This window comes from Poromitra crassiceps, assembly GCF_964638095.1.
Source record: "Poromitra crassiceps genome assembly, chromosome: 4".
Taxonomy (NCBI): domain Eukaryota; kingdom Metazoa; phylum Chordata; class Actinopteri; order Beryciformes; family Melamphaidae; genus Poromitra; species Poromitra crassiceps.
In genome coordinates, this window is record NC_139626.1 from 571,045 (window position 1) to 597,840 (window position 26,796).

General features: G+C 42.7%; 5 protein-coding genes and 1 pseudogene across 7 annotated transcripts in view; 3 read left to right on the forward strand and 3 right to left on the reverse strand.

The window, feature by feature from the left end:
• Nucleotides 1–241: 241 nt before the first annotated feature.
• Nucleotides 242–2,138, forward strand: LOC310775531 (uncharacterized protein). 2 transcript variants are annotated; one of them, XM_083635696.1, is made up of 3 exons: nucleotides 242–321; nucleotides 838–964; nucleotides 1,575–2,138. In XM_083635696.1, the coding sequence occupies exons 2-3, from the start codon at nucleotides 861–863 to the stop codon at nucleotides 2,002–2,004; spliced, it is 534 nt and encodes a 177-aa protein (XP_083491822.1). In that variant the 5' UTR covers nucleotides 242–321; nucleotides 838–860; the 3' UTR covers nucleotides 2,005–2,138. The 2 variants fall into 2 exon arrangements, with proteins under 2 accessions (XP_083491822.1, XP_083491823.1); XM_083635697.1 differs by having other exon boundaries at nucleotides 307–325.
• A 1,377-nt stretch (nucleotides 2,139–3,515) lies between these two features.
• On the forward strand, nucleotides 3,516–4,892 carry LOC310775530 (DELTA-stichotoxin-Hcr4a-like). The gene is made up of 3 exons (XM_083635695.1): nucleotides 3,516–3,652; nucleotides 3,864–3,985; nucleotides 4,318–4,892. Exons 2-3 carry the CDS (start codon nucleotides 3,882–3,884, stop codon nucleotides 4,766–4,768), a joined length of 555 nt encoding a protein of 184 aa, XP_083491821.1. The 5' UTR covers nucleotides 3,516–3,652; nucleotides 3,864–3,881; the 3' UTR covers nucleotides 4,769–4,892.
• A 1,021-nt stretch (nucleotides 4,893–5,913) lies between these two features.
• Nucleotides 5,914–10,688, reverse strand: LOC310775527 (endonuclease domain-containing 1 protein-like). Its single transcript, XM_083635692.1, has 2 exons — nucleotides 10,378–10,688; nucleotides 5,914–6,537 (listed from the first exon to the last, which is right to left on the reverse strand). Exons 1-2 carry the CDS (start codon nucleotides 10,660–10,662, stop codon nucleotides 5,917–5,919), a joined length of 906 nt encoding a protein of 301 aa, XP_083491818.1. The 5' UTR covers nucleotides 10,663–10,688; the 3' UTR covers nucleotides 5,914–5,916.
• A 2,164-nt stretch (nucleotides 10,689–12,852) lies between these two features.
• On the forward strand, nucleotides 12,853–14,773 carry LOC310775525 (UDP-glucuronosyltransferase 1-2 pseudogene; annotated as a pseudogene). Its single transcript has one exon. The product of its transcript is annotated as a UDP-glucuronosyltransferase 1-2 pseudogene (transcript).
• A 278-nt stretch (nucleotides 14,774–15,051) lies between these two features.
• Nucleotides 15,052–18,209, reverse strand: LOC310774956 (uncharacterized protein; the record flags this gene model as incomplete). The annotated part of the gene is made up of 5 exons (XM_083635046.1): nucleotides 15,052–15,220; nucleotides 15,618–15,748; nucleotides 15,939–16,090; nucleotides 16,704–17,447; nucleotides 18,179–18,209. The coding sequence occupies 5 exons, from the start codon at nucleotides 18,207–18,209 to the stop codon at nucleotides 15,052–15,054; spliced, it is 1,227 nt and encodes a 408-aa protein (XP_083491172.1).
• A 5,392-nt stretch (nucleotides 18,210–23,601) lies between these two features.
• Nucleotides 23,602–26,796, reverse strand: part of LOC310775529 (uncharacterized protein) — a 6,164-nt gene continuing 2,969 nt past the window's right edge. The window contains exon 5 of the mRNA XM_083635694.1: nucleotides 23,602–24,155. Within this exon, the coding sequence (XP_083491820.1) occupies nucleotides 23,909–24,155 (247 nt within the window). The 3' untranslated portion in view covers nucleotides 23,602–23,908. The remainder of the gene's footprint in view (nucleotides 24,156–26,796) is intronic.

Sequence of the window (26,796 nt, forward strand, 5' to 3'; positions counted from 1 at the left end):
AAGATCAACTCACACATTTATTTTCACTGTACTGTACATGTTTGTTGAATATTATTGGCTTATATGATTGATCAGTTTTCCACAACACAATGTAGAATAGAACTGTATCTTTGAGTTACATTGAGCCATTTCGTTTGTATTTTGCATTGCGACAGATGCTCAACAAAAAGGAGCAGTGAACAGTTGCAGACACACCTAGCGTCAGAAGTGAGGTGTGACCGTCTGTCTTTGGGGCGTGTGACTTTGCGCCTGCCTCCATACCAACCTGGAGCTGTTTCCAAGAGCACTCTCTGCCATCCTGTGTGTGTGACATAAGATAACGTAAGTATGTTTACTTTGAGCTAATTGGGGCAGTTTATTGATTACATTCAAGTTTCTTTTATTGTATTAATTGAATTGTTTCGAGAAACAAATGTCTAACAATAGTCTGATCCGGTATAAACAAGAAATATGCATAGTACTTCTGTGTCATGGTGGAATAGTATGTTGCTGTAATGTGTGTTCTGTCCAGCAATCTGACGTCACAGCATGTATCTTAAAACAATATGAATATTATTTGGATGGCTCTTGGCGGTCTATGTAAGTTAAGTGTAGTCTTTCACATAAGACTTGAGACAGGTCTTGCAGACTATATCATTGCATAGACAGTATCATAGCATAGCATGATGACAAGGCATTCTCGAGGCACTCTCTACAGAGACCATGCAATAGGTCAGGGTAGGAATTCACAACTTAGAAGTGACTTTGTCACCCAGAGTCATACAATAAAATCTGGATTGTCAGGTTCTGTTGTTTACTGCTGCTCTCTCTCTCTCTCTCTCTCTCTCCTACACTTAGAGCCATCTCCACCAGCCATCACCATGCCTGCCACTGCAGAGTCCCATTCTGCCTCACTGACCACCAACCGCAACTGTACTATAGAGATCGTCAATGTCAGCTCCAAATTTTGTCTCGTCAACCCAAAGTAAGAGCCCCTATCAGACAATGTGGATTTGGACCACATTGCAACTCTGCTTTGCTATGATCTATATTGCTCTGAATGGGCCAATCTCCCCCATTTGATCCCTTATTGTCATTGTGTGTGAACCAATAAAGACTAATCAGGATCAGGATCACTAACATGCTATATTTCAGACATCCTCTGTGCCAGTGTTTCTCAACTGGTGGGTCGGGACCCAAAATTGGGTCGCAGGGCCGTTTTGAGTGGGTCGTGGATGTGTGCATGAGAAAATAAAGTTCTTCTAGTCATTGAGGACGCTGGCGTCGGTGGCCAACATGACTGTCTTTCAGAGGCTGTAGCGGGCTCATTTTTAAAGCCAGAGTGAAGGTACTGGTACCATATGAAACTAGAAGAGCTAAGACATCCATTGGTACCAACATGACATGCTTGCTTGTTGCGAAGGGGCCTACATGACACTACAAATGTAGGCTAAATTCTGAAAATGTCTAAGGAAAAATGTGGGTCGTGAGGCTAGACCAGTTGAGAACCACTGCTCTATGCAAGACTTGAATCCATCCATCATGCATGTTTGTGGGTTAAAAGACTGCTCTCTGTCTCCTTCACCCACTACCAGGGTGTACATGAAGAGTGGCTTCTGCTTCAACCCCCCTCAGCCCACCTTGCGCCCCAACATGACCGAGGTGTGCTCGTTCACCAAGGACGACAACACGGCATCAGGCTCCGTCGGCGTGGTGACCTACGAGCTGTTCGACATGCACCAGCGCCACTGCAACGAGCTGATCGCCGTCATGTTCTCGGTGCCCTTCGACTACAACTTTTACAAGAACTGGCTGGGAGTGGGCATCTTCGAGCACGCGCGCGCCTGCGACGACAAGCTCTACGATCACATGTACAACGGCAAGAACTTCACCAACTTCTCGCGCCACGAGGCCGATGGCTCGGGCCTGATGTACGCCGGGAGGGTGGTGGACCTGAGAGCCACCATGTCCAGTGAGGGCAAGGCTATCGTCAAAGTGGAGCTGTATGACAAGATGGGCAGATGAGACTGAGTGTAATGCTCTGAGAATAAAATGTGTATCACCACTGGAAGTGAGAACATAATCTACGAAGATGCTTCTGAAAGCTTAGATAGGCTATACAGTTTGTCTGTTTGGTGCTCTAAATAACAATAAAAAGAATACCATCAATATCTTTTCCCTGACGTTTTTCCTGATAACTAACATCACAAATTATCTACTTGTTTCAGATTGCATAGACACTGAATAAGCTTGATTGAAAAACATCTCGCATCCTTTTAAATAATATTTTCAGTAGACATAATATATGAGTTTCAGTTTCAGTTTATTTATTTAACAGGGAGGGGAGAGCATAAAAACACCATAAAGGTCATTAAAATACTTTTGAGCCCTACTCAACAAAAATCAGCAAGAGAGAAAAAAGAGAATGTTAAAGGGACAGCTCACCCTAAAATCCAAAATACATATTTTTCCTCTCACCTGTAGTGCTATTTATCCGTCTATATCGTTTTGTGTTAGTTGCCTGAGTTTTGGAGATATCGGCTGCAGAGATGTCTGCCTTCTCTTGAATACAATGGAACTGGATGGCACCCGGCTTGTGGTGCTCGAAGCACCAAAAAAATACATTTGATCAACTCAACAGCATTGTCTCTTTCCAGAAATCATGACCCGGTTACTCAAGATAATGCACAGACTTTGTTGTGAGCAGTTTCATGTAGGAACTATTTTCTTTTGCAGTCTCATGTAGGAACTAGCTAGCAGCTAGCGGGTGTAGTTTGGTCAAAAGAAAATAGTTCCTCCATGAAACTGCTCATAACAAGGTCTGTGGATTATCTTGAGTAAGAGTAACAACTGGGTCATGATTTCTGGAAAGAGACATTGCTATTGAGTTTATCAAATGTCTTTCTTTGGCACTTTGAGCACCACAAGCCGAGTGCCATCCAGTTCCATTGTATTGGAGAGAAGGCAGAAACTCTGCGGCCGGTATCTCCAAAACTCAGGCAACTAACACAAAACGATATAGATGGATAGATATCACTACAGGTGAGAGGGAATATGTATTTTGGATTTTTGGGTGAGCTGTTCCTTTAAAGTGACAGATATTTAGAAGAAAAAGATAGGATTTTATTTATTTTTTGGTAGGGGGGGGCGGTTGAGAAGGGGATTGTGGCAGCCCAAGTATTGCTCCGTCACCCAAGTCAGTGACCGCAGAATGATATTTCGGATACACTTGGATACACTTAGTACCATAAGGGCTACTCAAACTATAATAGGTATCTATCTAATCTCCCCATTGGGCAATAACAGTCTCGTAAATCTCACATGTCAGACTAAATCCCAAAACAGAGCCAGACTAGAGAGGTGTGGTGCATGGAAATGGTCATGAGAGCTGTACAAACAAAGCTCTCGCTTCAGTAATGCGACAGAGGTATGTTGTTAGTGATGTCTACTACACCCGCTCTTCATACCTTTGACACATACCTAGATGGAAGGAGGCAGAGCAAGAGTGAGACATAGCAGGAGAGAGTGGGCGTGTCGTGTCCTCTGGGTGGAGACCGTTTTGGGTGGAAGTCCAGTGTCATCATGCATTCCCAAAACGAGTGATCTGAAGAGTGAACCCACTGTTTCAAATCTGGTATTACCTGAGTAAGGAACACAGCGGTGATTCAGACAGGTAAGCTCATATACATTTATATACATATACATATTATGCTACATTTTAGGCTTTATTGGGTTAAGTTAGCCAACTGACAAATGTGATTCAGTGAATTGTATTTGAGAATAATTAACGCTATACTATTATGGGCTTTATCCACTGAATTGTTCCACTGCACTGTAAAGCCAATCTGCAAATGAGCCGATTTGTCTCTTTTGCAACATCACAGCCTTGAACGTACAACAGCATGAGTGAATCAGCAGAGGCTGTGGCCGCAAATCTCAGCAGCCGAAGAAATGTCACCGTCGAGATCACCAACCTCACCAATAACTACTGCCTACTCAACCCCAAGTAAGTAGGCCTGCACGACTTACGGGACACCAGTAGAAGACTGTAGTACGTAGGCTACTGCACCTGCCAGATCTGAATGTGTGTCAACTTTATACATGTGAAGCACATTGTTGGAAAAGAGCATGCATGTCCACAAAATGTCTTCCCTGATTAAATGAATATTCAAGATTATTTTTAATAGCCATAGTGAGTAATCATATTACAGACAAGTTAGTTTATAGGTTAGAATATAAGAATATAATTTATATTAAACTTACAATATGAGAATATAAGTTTCCTATAAGTGTTTATTTTCTCTTCATTCTGTGTAAAAAAAAAAAAAAAAAAAAAAGGGTTTTCCTGGAGAGTGGCAACACCCACATCCCACCCCAACCCACTGTGCGCTCACTGAAAACAGAGGTGTGCAACTTCAGCAAAACCAGTGCCAAAGCCTGCGGCGCTGTGGGCGTCCTGACCTATGACCTGTTCGAGAGGAGCAGGAACGACTACGTGGAGACATTGGCTATCATGTTCTCTGTGCCCTACGACTTTAACATGTACAAGAACTGGTTCGGCGTCGGGATCCACAGCAAGGACAAAGAGACCAACGAGGCTCTGTTCAAAGAGATGTATTACAACAAAAAGCAGGAGGGCTTTGTCCGGCTGGAGGCAAACGGCTCAGGCATCACCCATGAGGGCAGTTACCTGGACATCAAGGCCACCATGTCCCCTATGGGCAGGGCCATGCTGAAGGTGGAGGTGTGGGACAAGCTCTTCACACCCATCACACAATGTCCTTACTAAAAGTGTTTGATCTCCAGAGCATTATTTGGAGCTTCAGGGCACCAGTGTGTCCTGTCAGATGTGTTCATCATGTGTCTTCTTGTGCACTTAGATCAATGGATTAAATTTATAACCAACCTGACAAAACGTGTGTTGTGTCTCATTGATTATTATGGAAACGAGTTGTCTTGGTCTTGCTCCAGATGACTTTTAGTCCAACTGGTGGAAGTTAATATTTACATACAATGAGTCAAATTTTGCACCTTACTGGTCTTTCTTCATGGTATCATCATCATATGTTAAAATCTCTCTAGTTGCTTTTAAAAACAACCATCCACCTGCAGTTCATAAAAGAGGCTAAATGTACTGCACAAGGATGCCACCTAGTGGTCCAAATAATTTGATGCATGCATGACTGCAAACATGCAGTGAGTTTAGTTCAAACAGTTATTTATTACCAAATTATAGAAGTAATGTTTGGTGCTCTTATTGATTAAGATTAATTTGTGGGGTCCTTAGGTTTATACTAGCTTTACAGATGCTCGTTGACAACAGGTAGGCTATCAAATCTGCATAAGACAGGAGATATATAGCATAAAAACAGCTGTATGAACAATGTCCAAGGCTCTCTAAATGCAGTAAGGACTGACATTCAAAAAGCCTTCATCATAGCTCTAAAGTTTAGAGCTATGATGAAGACCTTCAGTCAAAACACTCTAGTCTAAAATATCTTAGATGCTAGTATCTCCGTTTTCTACATGATGAAAATTGAAATTAAATTAAAATGTATTCACACACACACACACACACACATACATATCATCATCGTCGTCATCATCACAGTACATTATTGTCATCATAATCATCACCATCATCAGGTTTACAATACATACAGTATATTCAAACAAAATTAATACATAGGCTACATAAAATCATCAGTTTCATAATCCAATTATGTTTTCATAATGTTATCTTCTGCCATACCAGCACACATATAGTCTTAAGTCTATCTTAAATCTGTTTTAGGTTTACTTTATATTAGGCAAATTGACAAGTAGGCTATATATAAAAGGACGGGAGGCCTATGAAATTTGAATGAAATTAAATTAAAAACTGTTAACAATCAAATGCTTGGTAACCATAATCTGAGTGTTTGTGTTTGTGTCTGATCACTCTGACCCAGAACACTGTTCATAAAAAACACTCACAACAGTCCCAAACCTGTCCTTCAGATACATCTCGAGTGTTGCAAGTGGCATTTGTCTCACATCATATCCCCTGAACTGTTTCTTAGCGGTCTTATCCACAGGCACTATGTCCTCTGTGCTGTTGCGGTCGTTGCGGCCGATGGCAGCATATGTGGGAAAGGCCTCCTTCAGTTCTTCTGGACGACTATTGTTGTACTTGGGGCAGCAGTAAGCCGACCAAAGATACTCAGGTACTGCCACACGATGATTCTTCAGCCAATGCTCCTCCTCCTGGTACGGGATGATCCCAGTTACTATATAAGCGTCTCCGAGGCAGTAGGCCGCTAGGGTTTTGTTGACAGTCTGCTCCAGGGCCTCCCAGGGCCCGTCGTTGGAGCCCGTCTTCTGAGGAACCACATTGGTCAGGGTGAAAGTAGAGGAGCGGTCCTCGTGGCTCTGGTGGTGGAGGCTGGGGTTGAGGTGGCCGCGGGTATAGGTGGAGTTAATGTAGTCCAGCTCCACTGCCTGGCTCTCCACCACATTCTGGTCTACAGGGCCCGGAGGGAAGGGAGTCATGTTGCCGTCGCCCGCTGGGTAGGCTAACTGTGGAGGGAAGAACACATCAGGATGGAAGGAAACACAGAAGGAGTTAAGGTACGCCACATGTTTAAAAGCACTTACACTGCATCAGGGGCATAGGCAGAAATTCAATTATGGGTGGACCTGGATCAAATTGGGTGGGCCTGGATAAAATTGGTGGGGCAATTGCATGACGAAATTTTGCACGGGAAGCACGCAAAATTCCTAGATGTCATGAAGTCGTCATGCATTAAGGTCTCATTATGCTTTCCGCATCAGCGAGGAACGCGAGTGTCCACGCGGAAAAGTGATGTCAAATCAGCAGACATGCCCCTCCGCAAGGCTCCGTGCGGACGGTTTTCGCCTGGCCGTGCGCACCGCGAATTTTGTAACTACGCGGATGCGGATGCGGACGCAGCTGGGCGGACAAAGTCGAGTTTTCAAGACTCGCGCTCAATTCCGCGAGCAGAAACCCACACAGAGTATAAAAGCTCCACACGTTTCCTCGTCAGGATTCCGTGTCTCTCATTTCCGTGCGGCCGGCCAAAGCGTCAAGCATAATCCAGGCTTTAGACTCTGGAGATGATGTGCCCTGCGTTTTTAAGCTACAAAACCATTAGCTAGCAAGGCAGCAGCAAGTTTGCCTCTAGAAAACAACCAATTAAAAAAAAAAAAATTTGGGTGGGCCAGGGCAAGAAGTGGGTGGGCCTGTGCCTACCCAGGCCCACCCGTAGAAACGCCCCTGCACTGCATTATCTAATCTAGTATAATTCAGGCTGAGCAAAACCACTTTTGTGTTATGCAATTGAAGTTCTTATGTGTTACCATCAGCAAACATACAATAAGCTGATTGCAGAATGTTTTTCAATGTATGGGATTGCTGATGAACAAAAATGGATGAAAATGTTATAGTATAAAGCCACTTCTTAACATGCGGTGGAATCCGTATTATAACCTGCTCCTAGCCGGTTGGCCTGCATGTTAAACAACAAATAGCCAGCCTACGCGCACTCCCGCGAGTCCGTATCTTATTCACCTCGCTCGCCGGTGTAAGATCCGGATTAGCGCAAAAGGAGCTCTTGTTTAACTCTGGCAGGTCATTATCCGCAGATCCGTCCACACACACACACAGCGTTGAGCAGTGAGAGAGAGGCAGGGGGGAAGGAAAGTGAAATTGGAGCAGAAACGCGCTCTCCTGAGAATACGAGGCAGCAGGATGACTGAAGCAAATGAAACTATCACAAAGAGCAGCCGAGATTCTGACACTTTTTGCGTGATGCGTGCCGCTCTATCTCCCTGTTTGTCTCTCTGCCAGTACCCGCATGTCTGTTTAGTGTGTGTGTGTGTGTGTGTGTGTGTGTGTGTGTGTGTGTGTGTGGCATGTCATTTTTAACGCTGTTCATAACGAGCAGAGCGTGTTTAGGCTATCGTACGGCTCCGTCCCCAAATTAATTTTCATCGTCCCTGACGCTACTGTGCGCCCACACTGCGGAGTGGATAGGAGCTGACTGACTGACTGATAGGCTATCAAACTTTTGTGGGGAGAAATACATTTAAAACTAGTCAGATATGACTTGAATGTCATAAAATAAATCACCCACAGTGATTGACGACAGTCTGACCACTATTTTGACTGGGCGGCTTTATGTAGCCTAACAAAGGCGAAGCGCTCATTTTAGGCACATTGCCACCCCTCGTTGTCAACGGCATGTTTTTTGAAGTCTCCAGATTTGTCGCTAACGTGATGCAGCCAATTCTATTGTGTGAGGCAGCCATAGAGGCAGGCAGTGTTGTGTGACTGTGCATCCACACTGTGGAGAAAAAACTGGCAGAAAAAACGGCTCATATCCAGTCGTTTCTTAAACCTGAAAATATCCTGCTCTCTCTAGCCTGACATGATCCAGATTTTATGTTTAAAAGGCACTTAATAGTGTTCAGTTACAAGTCATTGATACGCCTTTAGTTAATGATGAACTAATCATTTACAAAACATTCAAATCAAATAAAAAAACATTTGTGAAAATTTAAGCCAATGCGTAAGTGTCTTAAAACTGCATTCTTTCGAATGGCCTGCAGGGGGCGACCCATTGGTTTGTGGACTTCCGTTTTGACGCCTCAAGTCCATGATCGGCAAGCTGCGTGATCAATGGACATGCGACCTGTCAATCACATCCCAAAAAATAGTCTGCGACTACAACATACATTGTAGTCTGATGGTGATTGAGACCATTAACTCAATAGGAAAGTGTTTGCTGAGTCCATAAATCAAGTGAGAAGTAGGGTCATTTTCTGATTGACTTCCATACAATCTGACTTCTTTTTGCAGCCATTGGAGTCGTGCCCTGCAGGCCATTCGTAAAAATGCAGGTTTAAGACACTTCCACTTTGGCTTCAACTTTCACAAAGGCAGTTAGCCCCTTGTATGTAACACATTTATGTGTGATGAGTGGTCTTACACTTCATATTAGGGGATGCAGAAAGCATTGTAAATGAATTGTAAATGATTTGCACATCATTTGTAACAGGTGAAGTCTTCCTCAATACAACGTGATGTTCATTTAGTAAATTATGGTCCCATTTTGAGTAAAACAGATGATAAAGCACAATAAGTTTTGGGGCGTGGACAGGTTGTTTGTCCATTGACCACACAGCTGATCGCGGACCAATTAGCAGGCCGTGCTACGGCTCTGTCGGAAACCCCTGGTCTCCTGCCATCTCGCGACAATCAAGATAGCCAAAGCGCTATACTTGAGGAGTCTTCAAAACAGGCCATTCGAAAGGATGCCGTTTTACGACACTTCCGCAGTGGCTTCAATTTTCACAAACTGAGCTACCCCCTTGTATGCAACACATCGTGTGATGAATTGTTTACACTTCAGATTAGGGTATGTAAATGATTTACGTGTAGTGCCGGAGGAGGGAGGACAGAGGCCGGACCCTGATTTACTTCACTTTAAACTCAAAAGCAAATGGGTACAAACATTTCTCTTGTAGCAGCAATAACAACTCTCTCTTTCCTGTGCAACACCAAAATATACGGGCCGGAACACCACAACCCCGCCCACAGTTCCGGGGGTGAATTATTTCCCTTAGTAATTGTACACCACATACGCATCATTTATAACAGATGAAGACCACTTCATTTACTGAAAGTTTATAGATGACTTACAACACATTTGTGTTAACATTTATTAATAATCTACAAATGTATATTAATGTTTTGTAAATGATTAGTTAATTAGTTAAAGGCTTATAAATGACTTATAGCCTATAAACGTTATGTGTTACCACTACTTGTTAAATCTGAAAATATGAATAGCTCAGTATGAGGCACCATGAAAACACAAATGGGACACTTCTCTTTTATAGTCTCTCATTTCCTCATTCTTCGTTTACTGAAGACACTACAGAAGTGCTTAGTGTGCAAATGTATTGCTACTAAATTGGGATCAGTATGTAGAAAAACCGTTAAATTGATTGCAGTGTTATTTTTCTTGGAGAACTGTCTTTTTGAACACGTTTTTCTTCCAGGATTCTATCAGACATTAGAGAACCTGAGAAAGTAGAAGTAGCTGCCATCTGAACAAAGCCGGAAATATGTCGGGTGGGGGGTTGGGGCTGATCCCATGAATCCCACGGCTGATCTTGGCTGATCTGCACAGATTAGCTATGGGTTTGCTACCACCAGCACATCAGTTCTAATCAAAATAGTTCTATAAAAAAATATTGATTGTATAAACAAGCTGGATTACAAGTACTTCTCAACATACATCTCACATTGATCAATAATCTTTAGCCTCCATCACTTTCTATCATGTGTTTCAAACCTGTACATTAGACAACAAGATTCTACATGATCCTCACCTGTGGCTCAAACTTCCAAGATGCTGTGGGCCTCTTTCCTATTGGTGCACTGTATAGATAGGCTGAGAACCAAGGGGAGCGACGTGGGCGACTGTACAGTGTGGCGAAGCGGTACTGGTTCACATAACGCTGGCAGATCTGGGTCCCTGCCAGACCTTTGGGAGGCCAGGAGGTGTAGAAGAACTGCAGGCATGGAGAGAAATCCCCAGCAACATCAGCCGCACACAGGAACCATCCTCCAGTAAAGGCCATGGTGGCCAGGGCCACAGCGTGCAAATGTGTCATATTGTCAAAGGTTGACAAAGGCTGGACGTGACATCCAAGGGAGTGTGAATTGATGTTGAAAAGCTGTTCCCTTTTCAATAACACATGACTTCTTAGTGAAAGAGGAAGCTTGCACTTTCTGTCTCACTGTTGGAAAAATCCACAGAATTAGACTTAAATATGGGGGAAGGGGGGGGGGGGTTGTCCTCAATATTGCCGTTACGGCCTTGAGTGATCTATTGTGTCTGCAATAATGAAGAATATGAATATGACACAGTCCAACATGTATTGGCGTTTGTATTAAATCGCACTACTCACCCTGATTTGACTTGAGCTCAGCTCAGATGAGAGAGGCTTTTCTCACCAGAGAGCCTAGCCCCTTTCGGACTCTTCCGGGTATGACGTCATCGTCACGTGATCGTTAGACTGCAGATGACTGTTAGATGACTGTACAAAGGGAGCTACAGACAGAGAGCCTGGCCTGGTCTCTGGCATGGTCAACCGCCCGTTCCCGCTACGGCAGGGGGGGCGGGATGGGGCGGGAGTACAGTAGAGTTACCAACATTTCAAATTAAAACGCGAAGTTAAAAGTTAAGCAAAATAAAAGAACAGTCAGCTAGCGTTATCAACTTTTAGAGCAGATGACTGCCTCTTCCTCGTAACGCTTAAACAACTTCACAACAACACAAACTCGTAAAACTCGTAGTCAGACCACCCACCGACGTCATCAAGGCAAAGACCCGCCCTCGCCCATCTGGCAACAGACTGTGTGCTTGCGTGCGTAACATTGCGTGCGTGCGCAACACAGAGAGGGTGGGCTCTGCTCTGCAGGAAAATTGTTTGCTTGTTTAAACCACTTTTCTCTTCCCTCTCTGACAAAGGGTTTTTCTGTCACGCTTTCAGTCTGCACACACATCTGCAATCCATGTTGAATATCCCCCCCAGCAAACCTTCTCCCATATTATGCAACAGTCAGGCTCGGAGTTTAAATCTTTTTCAGACTAGCCTACTAGAAGTTGGGCTTCACTAAAGTCAGAGAGGGCTCAAAGTACACAGCTCCACAGTCTGAGGGATTTAAGGTAGGTTGCAACAACACTTTTCCTTCTCGTCACCTAAACTCAGAAGGATATCCCTTGTGGTTTTAACACCAAGGAAGATGTGCGTCTGTTTTGTTGACTGCATGAAAATTGCTGCCCGGCGGTGTTGTCTAAAAATGAATGATTTAGCTATATTATGCTACCCCCCCCCCCCCCCCTTCTCTCTCTCACTCACTCACACACACACACACACACACACACACACACACACACACACACACACACACACACACACAAACACATACCAATGTTTCATCCTGAAGGCATAAGTGAATGGTGTTAGATTATTTTTTAACTTTCTCATTCTGGTCAGGAAATATGTAGAAAGGAAACTGCCCACCAAAGGCATGCTCTTTTTGCATGTTGGCATGGGGATTGTAGCTACTCTGTGTAGTTGAGAGTGATAGGCTAACTGTAAGCAAGTCATTTCAGTGTTGAATACAGATAATAAGATTAAGTGACCATGTTGTGAACAGAGATTACTGAAGCTATGCACTGCACTCCACTGGACTTTGATTCCTCAAAGTATTCCAATGGTATGTGGGTTGCAGACATGGATCAACTAAAGCTAAACTAACACATTTTACACCATTGGAGATCTCCACTGGATTATCTCCCAAAATGTTGCCGTATCCCTTTAAGAATACTTCATTGCACTTTTGACTACGGTTGACTTCATATAAATTCACAATCAGTAAACTACCAGCTGTCTGCCGACACTGTTGAAGAAGAAATGGAAAAGTAAGCCGAGTACACAACATTGTTCATATACTCAAATTCGTACCTTTTGCTCAGAAATACTGAATCTGCTTCACCATTATAAGAATAAGCTCTAAAAGTAACATATTGTGCAAATGCCGAAATCTCATATATATACACATATATGCAAAAGTGCAGTTGCGATTTAGTTGGTTACATTTGTCAGCAGGACGGCGCTTAATAGAGATCATTAACACAGGGAGCATAAAGTAGCCTAAGTATTCCTGTATAAGCAGCACATGGTAGCTATCAAATGTAAAGTTTCTGTGTTAGATTACTGTATTATTGTGCCTCATAAAGTTTAACTTCACTCACAGAAAACTGGCATCCATTCTTCTCTCCTCAGAGTTGATCCATGGGCCTCCCAGGAGTGACCTCTGTGCTGCTGCTGGTGGCGAGTGTTTCCCTCCTGGCTGCTCCCAGTGTCCAGGGGGGTAAGATTCTGGTGTTCCCAGTCGATGGCAGCCACTGGATCAACATGGACCTGCTGATCGAAGGCCTCCATGCCAGGGGACATGAGGTCACTGTGGTCCGCACAGCCACTAGCTGGTACGTTAAAGAAGAGGCAGCACACTACCGTTCCCTCACTATCACCTTGCCAGAGGCCATCAACATAGAGGAGCAGGACTTCTTTGTAACCTTCCTCATCAAGATGCTGGAGATCCAGAAACAGGGGGCATCTGTAATGGCCTTTATGTCCTTCTACTGGGAAATGCTACCATCATTGTCAAAAATGCACGAACAAGCCAGTCTGTTGGTGGTGGCGATGTTCGAAAACAAGGCTCTAATGCAGAGTCTCCGTGACGCCGAGTACGACACGGTTCTTATAGACCCAGGATTGCCCGGTGGGGTTCTGGTGGCCCACGAACTAAAGTTGCCTACTGTTTTTAATGTGAGATGGATCACCAGTGGAGAGGGTCATTTTGTGGTAGCTCCCTCACCGGTGTCCTATGTTCCAGCCTCTGGACATCTGGCAACAGACAAGATGACCTTTCTCCAAAGGGCGAAGAACATGTTCCACTATTTCCTCAACATATGCATTGATAGATTTATCGTAAGCCCTCACTATGAGAGACTGGTGGAGAAGTACTTTGATCCGGATGTGAGCTTCTATCACCTCTTGCAAGGAACAGACATTTGGTTGATGAGGGTGGACTTTGTCTTTGAGTTCCCCAGGCCCACCATGCCAAACATTGTTTACATTGGTGGCTTTCAGTGTAAGCCCTCGGAGCCTTTACCTTCAGAGCTGGAGGAGTTTGTGGAAAGCTCAGGGGAGCATGGAGTCATCCTGATGTCGCTAGGTACAATGATTAAAGGTCTACCTGTGGAGATTACCTCAGAAATTGCTGCTGCCTTTGCCCAACTTCCACAGAAGGTCATATGGAGGCACGCAGGCGAGCGTCCCAGCAATCTGGGCAACAACACCCTGCTGGTGAACTGGATGCCCCAGAATGACCTCTTGGGTCACCCAAAGACCAAAGCCTTTGTGGCCCATGGTGGTACTAATGGGGTCTATGAGTCCATTTACCACGGGGTGCCAATTATAGGCGTACCCCTTCTGTTTGACCAGTTTGAGAACATTTTGAGATTGCAGACGCGCGGGGCTGCTCAGATGCTGGATGTAACAAAACTCACCAGCCAGAACTTTCTGGAAGCAGCACAAGAGGTTCTCCACAATCCCTCCTATAGAGATAATATGAAGCGTCTCTCTAATCTCCATCGGGACAAGCCAATGCATCCTTTGGATACTGCCCTCTACTGGATTGAGTTTGTCATGAGGCACAAAGGAGCGTCGCATTTACGCACCGAGTCCTACAAGATGCCCTGGTACTCCTATCATTCTCTGGATGTTATTTGCTTCTTTTTGGCTGTGCTGTTGATGATGACAGCCGCTGCAGTGGGATCAATACGGTTCCTGTGCTTCCGACTGTGCAGGTGGAGCAAACCTAAGCAGGAGTAGTTACCGACTCCTCATATGAATTAAAATGTCGTCGCGACACAGACACAGCACACACACATACACACCAAACAAAACTTCAGATGAAGACTTGTGTGTGTGTGTGTGTGTGTGTGTGTGTGTGTGTGTGTGTGTGTGTGTGTGTGTGTGTGTGTGTGTGTGTGTGTATATGTGTATAATTGTATTATTTTTGACACCACTAGTTATAATAACTTACATTTCTTAATTTTATTTGAATTGTATTGTAATTTGTTTGTAATTTTACCACTTACCACTCTGTTACAGTTACTCAAATGTATAGTTGATGAAAATGAAAGGATGAGGGGTGCTTGGGGCAGTCTCTTTATCTACATCAGTAGCACTGCAAATATTGGACTCTGAACACTGAATGCCACAATTTTTATTTTTTTATTTTGATACATAACATGTAATTCAGCAGCACAGTGTCACCACACTAGGACTCATTGATTTGAATATAGTTCAGTGATTTTACATATCAGATTCCCATAAACCACTTTTGTATGTAATAAAAGGGCACACTTCAAATGATTTGTGGTATATTTACAATGTGGAGAGGGGGGGGGGACCTTGGACGTTTTAAACATTCTTCTCACAGATCCATCTATACGAGATGTCACAGGAGCCGTCCATCCATGAAGCGAGTTCGTTTTCACTGGTGTCTATATGTCCACAGTCTTCTCCTAGGGGATTATCCAACTTCCAGTTGTCAGGCTCAGTCGCCCTTCCTGCACGGTGGAGCCAATACCTATAATGAGAGCAACTGTGTCACATCATCCTGCCATTGTTATATTTCAGCGTTATTAAAGCAAGCCACATTTTGTTCTCTTTGGTCGGTGCAGATGTTGATTATACGACTGCTTGAACCTCATGGTGTGAGACTTAATCCTATACTATATATATACTATATATATATATATATATATATATATATATATATATATATATATATATACTGGGCTGGACTGACATGCATTACATTTAATGGAGCACCACCAGGATAATCACACAGTGGAATATTATTATTAAAGTATTGAGTAGATAACGTTACAGGTAGCCTACTGATATGGTAAGGAACCTGTTTTTAGCTTTAATCTATACATTGTTATTGATATTTCTGCCATAAGGCAAACAAGATGACTTACTGTTGATCTGAAGTGACTGGGCTGCCATCCACCCAGTGCCATTCACCTTCCATCACTGCATCCGTCATGCCTATCCACACGCGCCTGCTGCTGGCCTGGGCCACCGACTGGCTGCTGCCAAAAATGAAGGTCTGGAAAGGGAAGGAAGATGGCATTTGATTAGATGATAGCAATCAACTGTCAACTGCCTCAGAAATGTGCTTCCAGCATGTTTCATGTTTCTTTATTGAACAGAGGATACACCCAATGGCAATTAAATACCATAATATGAATTTGATCTAAGTGAAAGGAGATAGTGCCTTTTGTTGTCCCCTATTGTACCTGTTCCTGTTCACTGTTAACGATGAGCAGGTCGCCCCCTTGTGTCTGGCACCAGGCTCTGCTGGCCCTCCAGGCGAGCATGCGAGAGGAGAAGTAGTAACACTTGGTCTGGAACAGTTTCCAGCTCTCGTGGCATTTCTTGCAAATCCGCTCTGTGGGGAAGGATTAAGGAAACAGTTGCTTGGTCTAGTTCACTATCATGTTCTGTTGAACTAGTTTTTAATCCATTCATGAGTCACGAATGAAGTGTTATGGGATGTTGAAATGCATTTAAATGGTAGATATTGTAGATATTGGATGCTTTATTCGTCAGGTCTACTAATGAATAAGCACTTAAGCCACAAGCCAGACTTGAGCCCTCTGATGTCATCAAGTAGAGGTTATAGTTATTTATAGTTCAGTCATCATAACTCCTCTGTATAATAAAGTCCATTGTCATGTAAAAAACCCACTTCTCTGGATCTACAAAATCATTTTGCTATTCATTGCCTGAAGCAGATTTCCTTTACTCTAAGTTGCTCTGTACTATTTGTGAACTCAATACCGCCCCATCTGGCGGAGTCAGGTTACTGTACTATGTACTTTTACACTGTGGCTGCACTACCACGCTGTGAACTATTAACAAGATGTCACTATATTATGCAGCAACTCATCAGGAGTAAGATAAGATGGATAAAGTGCTTTGTGCACATTCGTTGGTTGATTGAGATACTTGGGAAGGACATTTTTTTCACAGAGAAAACAAAGGACAAAATGTTGATGTACCATTGGTCTTTGGGTTCACCACAGGACAGTAGCGCTCTAGAGAGTGATAGGTCTCATTCATCGAACGCGTGTCCACCAGCATCAGGTCCATCTCCTCTCTCCTGCGTCTCTCTCTCTCTGTGGCATCCTGCCTCTCTTGCCCCAGCAGGTCACTCAGGTTTCGCTTCTGTCCTTGAAGCTCTGCGACTGTCTCCTGCAGCTGAGCGTTGTCTTTCGATGCCTTCTCACAGTCGTCCGCCTTGATCTTCTCGTCCACACTTTGGAGCGTGTTATTTAGTTCCAGAAGTTCTCGATTGTTTTCCTTCACTTGAAGCAGCTCCTCCCTCAGAAAGGTGTTTGTCTCGGAGAGTCTCTGTCTCTCCTCTTCCAGCTGGGTTTGGGAGCTGATCAGATGGGAAATAGATTGGGACATGTTCAACCTCTTTTCCTCCTGCTCACTGCTGTACTGGACCAGCTGATCACGGTCTAGTGAGAGCTGCACGTTTGTCGAAGTTACATTTGTCATTTGCTGCTGTAGCTGTGTGCTTTCCAAAGTCAAGGCTCGGTTCAGGGAAGTGAGTCTGGCAAAGCTGCTGTTGAGGAGTCTGGTTTGCTCATCCAGCCAGGAGTTGTGTTGGGTTAAGTTTCGGTTGTCTCTCTTCAGGTCGTCGTTGGCCTTGGTAACAGTGAGATAGTGGTCACTGATGTTCTGGTAGTCTATGAGAAGACTGTTCCATTCAGGCTTGCTGTTTGATTCATGGCTATCTAGAAATGAAAGACACATATCATCATCAGCTTTGTCAAAAAAAGACACACAAAAACATGCTTCTCAAGGTAACTCCAGCACAAGTAGAAAAGGAAGAATTAGAAGATGGTGTGTTTTAAATGCAAAGTTTGATTTAAAAAAATGCTATGTATCAAAACTGAAAAACAAAAAAACAAACATCAATTGAAGATTAATCTGATCATTATTACTATATCTCTATATCGTGGTGGTGTGGTTATTCTTGTTGTATTTTATGGAATCAATCATTTTTGTAAGAGCACCTGTCACTTCTGAATCATGCTGGATAACTCATTTTGTGTGAATCCCCTCTCTGGGCCAATCAATATAACTTGTACTCACATAAGATAGCAAGTGCTATGCAGGCCACAAGCAAGACAAGGCAGAGAGTTGAGAGACCGACAGCTGTCCCGAGTTGGTGACCCATAACTGGCTTCTTGGTGTGGGGGCCATCTGGAGCTGAAACAAATATAATACAGATATAAAAATAAATAAATAAATATATATATATATATATATATATATATATATATATATATATATATATATATATATATATATATATATATTATATATATATATATATATATATATATATATATATATTTATTTATTTGATATATACAGGACTCATATTATATATATATATATACATATATATTTTACAGACACCAAAGTTACGAAACAGCACTAAAATCAGTGTATCACTCACAAATTTCCCGTTCCTGCTTGACTGGCGTCATCATTGCGTTTGTTCGTGGCGATGGGATATTAATCCATGGAAGCCACTGGTGCCCGACCATCTCACCTGCAGAGGAGAGCCTTTATTAGAAGGAGAAGTGAATGAGAGAGCATCCAGGAATGTTGCTTTAAAAAAAAACTTTTAAAATACCCTCCCACCAACAAGGATGACTTAGACAGCAATTAGATGTTTAACTGAATACTGATTGTATCTCAGGCAAAAAGGCTGCATTGTGTAGCTACTACAGGTGTGGTTTTTTCTTTTTTTTGTCTGAGGTTGAGATATCTCCGAGTTAGAAAACATAAAAGTCCCGCTTGTTCAAAATGAAAACCACACATCCTCAGACCTATTGTGTATTGTATATCGCATAGACATGACATAATAGACAGAAAGCAGGAAAACACGCTTTAAAGGCTTTTTAGCCCTATACTGACGCAGTGTTTATGTGGTTTTCCTGTTGTGCATCATCAAGGCCCACAGTCTCACACATGCTCTACCCATGCTATTATTTCCAGATCTCAATCCACTTCTAGCACAGATCAAATCATAGCTGTTGATATCAGATCTATCAGGTCTCAAAAACATACATATTTCTATATAAAGGCAGGACTCACCTCGCTTGTTGCAAAAGTTATCCGATTAAAACAAATGATGTCTATGAATGGAATAAGGGACACGAGTGTTTCTGAAGGTGCAGCTGAGTTTTGGTAAAGAACTGAGAGTGTCTTGGTTTACCTACTCATTTATAAGTCTCTCACCCCCCCCCCCACCCCCACCCCATCGCTTTAGGCCAGTGAAGAGCCCCTAATGGCCAGTTCTGTTTGATGTTCCCTTATCTCTCTCTTAACAATAGTCTGTAGGGGTATCAGCATAATTTGATTATAGTGTCATTTGTGGCCTGCTACTACAGAAGACCCACAGCTTCATGTGATTTGGCCACTGCCACACTGAACTTCTTACTCATAAAACCTCATGACGCCTGGGTGATGTTTCTCTGATTTGATTAGTTTTATTCATTGTGTCGTGCACTTGACAGTGGCCCAGCGCACATGGGCTTATAAGACACACAAAATACAAAATATACAGTACAACATAAGCCTATAGTGGTACAGCTAAATCACAATGTACTCCCTGAAACAACAAAACAGATCATTACATTACGTTCTAAACAGAACGTTCTGCCTTTGCTCCAGGCCTCGCAGATAAAATTCCCTATAAAGAAGGTTCCTTTCCTAAAAAGTGGTGTGACTTTAAAAGTTTTTTTTCTCAGTGGTGTGACTTTAAAAGTTTTCACAAATTCAATAACAACACTATTAAATAGTTGAACTGAAAGAATGACTAATACAATTTCACTTGAATTTGGGGTTTCTGTGTTCACACAGTTGCCTGTTCATGCATGCCAACAATAATTCCCTTTCCCTGGCCTTCTTTGAACCAGTAGGTGGCGATATGTTCTGCACTGTGCAGTTTGCTACAGTTTTTAAATGGATAGTTCAGTTTTGTTATGTGGGGTTGTATGGGATACTTGCACACAGTCAGCATACTTGTAGTGTAGAATGCAGCCGGCATGGTCCCAGCTTGGAGAAATGGAGACCAGCCGCTTCAGGCATGTAGAGCTGCTTGCTGAGTGTGAAGGAGGCCATGAGCAAAATGCATCCATACAGCTCACTTGGCATAATCCAAGTCTCCACAAGCCCTGAGATGCCAAGTTGACTTGAAAAGACATTTACACCCTGTTTTAGCTGAAATCTGAGCCAGGTGCTCGTGCTACAGTATATATCCCAAATAATATCCCATATAAATATATCCCATATATATATATATATATATATATATATATATATATATAGTCATTCCAAGTCATTTCATAAACTAAATAGTAATAGTTAAAATAGTACATGCGCATTGCAACTAGTTCCCCAGCAAGTGTCAACTGTTACTGTTATGCTACTGATAAATGGCTCAAAAACGTTCAGTTGCTATCGCTCCAGATTCAGGTTTAGGGGGGCTTGGTGACAAAAGGAAAAAACCAGCAGTTCAGTGAAAGATATATTTTGTATGGATTTACTTATGTCTGCATATTCAACTAAAAGTTATAGAACACATTTAGGAGCATCATCAACACATCATCAACAATTTATTTAAAATAACATACGGTAAACATAAAACATACATTGTACATAAACAATACAACCTGTGGACCTGGACGGCACGGTGGCTCAGTGGTTTGCACTGTTGCCTCACAGCAAGAAGGTCCTGGGTTCGAAACCCCGGTCCGTCCCAGGTCCTTTCTGTGTGGAGTTTGCATGTTCTCCCCGTGTTCGTGTGGGTTTTCTCCGGGTGCTCCGGTTTCCTCCCACCATCAAGAAATACATGTATGTTAGGGTTAATACTTCTGTCAGTGCCCCTGACCAAGGCAATGGCAAAAATAACTGGAGTTGGTTCCCGGGCGCTGCACTGCGGCTGCCCACTGCTCCTAGTTCTAGAAAGGTTCCTAGTAGAGGATGGGTCAAATGCAGAGGATGAATTTCCCCATGGGGATAACTTAACTTAACTAACTTAACATAACCTGTCCTAGTTTGTACCATTTCAAATGTTCGGGTTATTTGAAGGTATGGTTTTGTGTTTTGTGATAGTGTGAAATGCCAAACAGGCCATTGTCAGCAGGATAGCAGTGAGTGGAGATAAGAGGGAGAATGCTCTTTCTCTGCGGTAGGAATCAGCCAAAGCTCTAAACAAACACATTACAGCTGATAAGTGTGTGAAAGGAAATGCGGACCATCATTGTTTTAACAGCCCGCTAGCTTCACCTATCTGTCCAATAACAATCCATTGTGCTGAAACCAATGGGATCGTTCCTGGAAAATGTTGAGGCATTGCTGGCCACTCAACCTTCATGGCCCCTTTTCCGTGCACAGGGCCCTGATGCAATACAGATCAACCATTGTGTTAGCAATAACGTGATATAGCCTGTAACATGATAGATAATCTCATAATTATTGGTAGTATTCCTGCAGGTTATCGACCTATCATGAAATCAAGGAAATCATTAGATCTGTATGCAGGAAAATATGATTCAATGGAATTTCCTGTTGAGGGCCAACTGGGCAGATGCTCGCTGACCAGTAAAGTGTCTCAGCACAGAAGAAAACCCATAGCATGTTTGGTTGACCGGACACTGGACGGTTGACCGAGTATTATTGCATTGCGTGGCGTCATGTCTGGAGGAGCAAACTGTACCTTTAGTTGACCTGGCTGACGTAATGCTCTGTGTGTGTGTGTGTGTGTGTGTGTGTGTGTGTGTGTGTGTGTGTGTGTGTGTGTGTGTGTGTGTGTGTGTGTGTGTGTGTGAGTGAGTGTGTGTGTGTGTGTGTGGTGTGTGTGTGTGTGTTGTGTGTGTGTGTGTGTGTGTGTGTGTGTGTGTGTGTGTGTGTGTGTGTGTGTGTGTGTGTGTGTGTGTGTGTGTGTGTGTGTGTGTGTGCATACAGAGCAGAGGAGGGATAGTGTTGGTGGGATTCTGTGCTAATGATGCCTCTTCTCCTTATCTTCAGCATCCTTTACGGCCCAGCAGGAACCAAGAACATCACAAGGCCTTTCTTCGTACAGTAGATTGTCTCTCTCTCTCTCTCTCTTTCCTCCCCCCCCCCTTTCTCTCGCTATCTCTCTCTCTCTCTCTCTCTCTCTCTCTCTTCTCTCTTCTCTCTCTCTCTCTCTCTCTCTCCTCTCTCTCTCTCATTCTCACCAACATTCTCAGAAACAGTCATGCACAAATTTCGCATACTGTATATGTCTTGTTTGCTATGTAGCCTACATTTGTAACATGCAGTATTATATAGGCTATATATCTCTATTGGATATAGAGTACCACAGGAATGAGTTCGGAAGTAGCACTTTGGTTCGTAAGGGGAAAAGTAAATGGGGATTTTGGTTAAATGCATGGAATAAGGTCTGTGGTTAACAAAAGCTTATGGGAGTGGAAATTTGTGTTCAGCAGGATAATCCTCACAAACGAAGCGTAAGCATAAATGTGTTTTTTAATGCGATTTTCAGAAAACGTTTAGTCATAAACGTGGTCCTCGTTTGTGAAGATTATCCTGCTGAACACAAATGTCCACTCCCATAAGATTGTGTTAACCACAGACCTTATTTCATGCATTTAACCGAAATCCCCATACTAAAATCCCATAGCCTTTTCCCCCTAAGAACCAACATGGCGGGCGGTGATTTCTGGTTAAGCCTACAAAAATACATCATCTCTACGGTACTCTATTAATTCCCATGTGTGCGTGCTCCCCTCCTCTCAGCTGTCCATATCTGTTGCAAGAAGATATGATATTGAAATAATATCTATCTGAAACATACAATAAGAAACAATATGACAATAAAATTGGGAATAATTTTAAGAGCAGTGTTTGTTTTACACACAAACAACAACAAAACAATTTTCACAAATGAACATGATTAAATTGGAAGCTAATTGGAATTCTGTATACAAAAAAAAACTAATTAACAGTAGAATATAAAGAACTCATGCTATCCTCGAAAACATTGAACATTAACATCATGTTGCATACACCTTTATGCTCATATTCAGAACAGCATGTACAGTATAATTAATATTAGCTTATCAAATACACAACATGCTGGCTCAGTGTGCATGATATGCATTATATATAATAATATAATATATTAATAGACAACAGCAATTCACAATATCTTACATTTTGCAATAGGTGATTTCATCCAAACAATCTGATTTGCCTGATGTGATCCAACTGTGCTGATGTATGGCTGTGCATGTCTGTCTGTCTGTCTGTGTGTGTGTGTGTGTGTGTGTGTGTGTACCACTGTATATGAGTGGATAAATAATAAACAATTTGTTGCATTTTTAATTGCCGTAATCTACAATTGTGGTTGTTGGGCCTTACATATCAATATTTAGTTTTCTTTTTGAATAGTTGTAGGCTATTTATTCTGTTCATGTGAAACACAGCATTGTATTTGCCTTGTGTATGAAATGAGCTATGCCTTGCCTTTGCTTCTTACCCAGGGGCTCATAATTCTAACACAGCTATTCGTTTCTCTACATCACTGATTGAATTTGCAATTTTAAACAGCTGAAATGCTATACATGACATACACATACATCATATACATACATATATACATGACATACACATACATCATATACATACATATATACATGACATACACATACATCATATACATACATATATACATGACATACACATACACATACATAGGCGTATACACATATACACATACATCATCGCCCATACAACATCGCCACTCAGGCTTCATCAGGCTCATATCCATATGAGCCTGATGAAGCCTGAGTGGCGAATATGAGCCTGATGAAGCCTGAGTGGCGAAACGCGTTGCTTTTTCAGAGAATAAATCAACTTAAAAGTTCCACATTGTGTGCGGTGAAACTTCTTCCTTTATATATATATATATATATATATATATTTATATATTTATATATTTATATATTTATAATTATGGAATCTGCATTAGTGTTAGTTATTCTACTACAATCTGTACTTGCTGAAGCATGTCAGCATGACACTGCAGGTAAACTGTGTTTAGTTGTGTTCACCCTCAGTTACATCACTAAATCCTAGCAACATAGCCTGAATCCTCCTGTATATTCTGACAAAACATGACAGTAGTTCCAGCTCACTCTCGGACCTTACTTTTCCAAACCACCAGGAAAACCAAGATGGGGATGATGCTCACGGGGATGAGGGTGAGGATGACCACGACCACGTGCGGAGCGTCCGACAGCAGCAGCTCCTCCTCAGAACAGTTTTGGAAGTACTGGGCGTGGATGTGCAGGAAGAAGTCTTGAACGTTGGGGTTTGGGTAATAGCACTTTACCATACCAGATAGCCTCTCCATACACAGTGTCATGTTGTTGTATGCTCTGCAATAGATAATAATAATAACAAGAATGGGGTGGGGGGATGAGAAAAAAGTCAACTGTGAACAGACCCGGGCAGTTGAACAGTTATGCTATGCTTCAATATCTTTGAAATTTTGAGCAACCAATCAAACATTTACCTTTTTAAATCAAGCATGTCTGAGGTCAATGAAATCTTACAGCATAATACTTTGCTTTGGCTTGACATGAGCATGGTTAAAACCAAGAGCAGCTTTTTTTTATATTTTATATTTAAGGAATAGTAAACTGGAAATAGTAAGTGTGTGTGTGTGTGTGTGTGTGTGTGTGTGTGTGTGTGTGTGTGTGTGTGTGTGTGTGTGTGTGTGTGTGTGTGTGTGTGTGTGTGTGTGTGTGTGTGTGTGTGTGTGTGTGTGTGTGTGTGTGTGTGTGTGTGTGTGTGTGTGTGTGAAATTCCAAGTATTTGCTTTTGTCTTAACAATTGCACCTTCCCCAGAATGCCACTGGGAGGTATCTATCACGTGTCTGCCAAGTAGATTGAGTGTCTTCCTCTCCCACTGCCAAATAAATACAGACTTACAGTAAGTGTGACCAGTGTCCTCTTCCTTCGGCCCACCCTTCCATAATTACTGCTCTGTTTATGTTCAAAACGGAAATAGTTTAACCGCTGCAGTCTTAGTCTTAGCTGAGCTGAGAGTTTAAAGGGATAGTTCAGTTTGTTTGAAGTTGGGTCCTATGAGGTACTCTCATACAGTCAGTGCACTGGGTAAAGCACTCTGGACGCATCGCGCACCGAGATAGGAGAACTGCACTCCAGCTGTGGCAGGCACAGAGAGCTGTCTGCTGAATGTGAAGGGGGCCATGAGCAAAAATGTAAAAAACAACAGAAAGAATACATAAAGTGCTTCCATACTGCTCACCTGGCATAATGCAAGTATCCACAAGCCCTGAGAAGTTGACTTGAAAATATGTAATTTACACCCTGTTTTTAGCTCAAATTGCCACTATAGCAAGGTTGTACCCTAGTTGTTGTAATTTCAGCTGCTAGCTCCAGTGACGATTTCAGCTAAAAACAGGGTGTAAATGACATATTTTCAAGTCAACTTGGCATCTCAGGGCTTGTGGAGACTTGCATTATGCCCGGTGAGCAGTATGGAAGCACTTTATGTATTCTTTCTGTTGTTTTTTACGTTTTTGCTCATGGCCCCCTTCACACTCAGCAGACAGCTCTCTGTGCCTGCCACAGCTGGAGTGCAGTTCTCCTATCTCGGTGCACGATGCATCCAGAGTGCTTTACCCAGTGCACTGACTGTATGAGAGTAGCTCATAGGACCCAACTTCAAACAAACTGAACTATCCCTTTAATTTCAAAACAAGGTGAAAAATGACATCCTCTTACAAAATGATTGCTGCTGACACACATCATTAGGATGTATAATTTAATCTATTACCATAAGACTTTTCTTTAAAATATAAGCTTATTAAGCATACATTTTGCCTCAAAATGGATAGGTCTTTTGTAGTGAAATCCTCAATGCTCTGGTTCTCAAATTTGGGTCTGGGGGACCCCCAGGGGTCCTTGAGGGGGGTTCCAGGGGCTCCCCAGCAAAAAGGGTAATTTATTTTGACAAGAATTCCAATGATAACACAATGACACAATGTATGACTATTTTGGATATGGGTTTCATACACTTCCTGTAATAGACCCTTTTCACGGAGGCCATTTTGTGCCGAAAAGACAGGGTAAACACAGGTGCAAGCGAAACACTAATGATGGTTTCCAACTTCCAATGATTGGAATTTGGAAACTCTCATTAGTGTGTTGCTTGCACCTGTGTTTACCCTGCCTTTTCGGCACAAAATGGCCCCCGTGAAATTGGTCTATAGAACATCTAAAAGTGTGGCAACGCTCCCACTCTCCTGTCTTGCAGGAGACTGGTGTTGGGGTCGTTAGGCTGATTGGGTGCACCTGGGCCTGGTGTACTCATGTGCTTAAGAAGACCTTCATACCATTCAGTCTCTCTCCCTCCCCCGCGATGCACCTTTTGTTCTGTTAGTTTGTTTAATGTAGTTTGTGTTGCCTAGTTATTCTCCCTTAGTTTTAGTTAATCAATTATTATTTTAACTTTTATTTTGGTGTCTGGCTCCCCTCATATGTTACATAACAAATAGTCTCAACGCCAAACCCATGAGAGTTCTTACGCTGATACACTACGTTACTGCATGCTGCAGATCTCTCTCTGGGTCTGGGACACTTTCCCTCAGCCGGCTGGTTATGGGAGGGAACCGTTCACTTGGCCAGTCATATGCCAGTGGTGGATTCAGTCCTCCCCAATCAGTAACGACTTTGCGATCAGACAACACGGGAGGCGCAGCCTTTTTTTTTCTCTCTCTCTCATCGGTGCTATGACTTGTCACTCATTCAATTTCAACCCGCCTTCAAAACCAGCAGTAGCTGTGAACTGGCACAGACTCACTTATGTAATATGCGGAGTGCAGCGATTCAACATAATATTTGAGTCTGGGGAGAGACTACATAACAAATGAGGGAAGTCATACACCAAGAATGGTCTGAAAATCTATTTAAACCCAGTGTAACCGAGGTGAATCAGCGTTGATTCCTCGTGAGTCCAGTGTGGTAGCGAGTGGATTGGTTAAACTCACT

What these genes read in the sequence shown, in the direction of transcription:
- LOC310775531 (XM_083635696.1), top strand. Translation starts at nt 861, where the DNA reads ATGCCTGCCACTGCAGAGTCCCATTCTGCCTCACTGACCACCAACCGC. An exon ending in TTTTGTCTCGTCAACCCAAA is followed by an intron (nt 965 to 1,574) that starts GTAAGAGCCCCT and finishes ACCCACTACCAG; the next exon opens with GGTGTACATGAAGAGTGGCT.
- LOC310775527 (XM_083635692.1), bottom strand. Translation starts at nt 10,662, where the DNA reads ATGACACATTTGCACGCTGTGGCCCTGGCCACCATGGCCTTTACTGGA. An exon ending in CTTGGAAGTTTGAGCCACAG is followed by an intron (nt 6,538 to 10,377) that starts GTGAGGATCATG and finishes TTCCCTCCACAG; the next exon opens with TTAGCCTACCCAGCGGGCGA.
- LOC310775530 (XM_083635695.1), top strand. Translation starts at nt 3,882, where the DNA reads ATGAGTGAATCAGCAGAGGCTGTGGCCGCAAATCTCAGCAGCCGAAGA. An exon ending in TACTGCCTACTCAACCCCAA is followed by an intron (nt 3,986 to 4,317) that starts GTAAGTAGGCCT and finishes AAAAAAAAAAAG; the next exon opens with GGTTTTCCTGGAGAGTGGCA.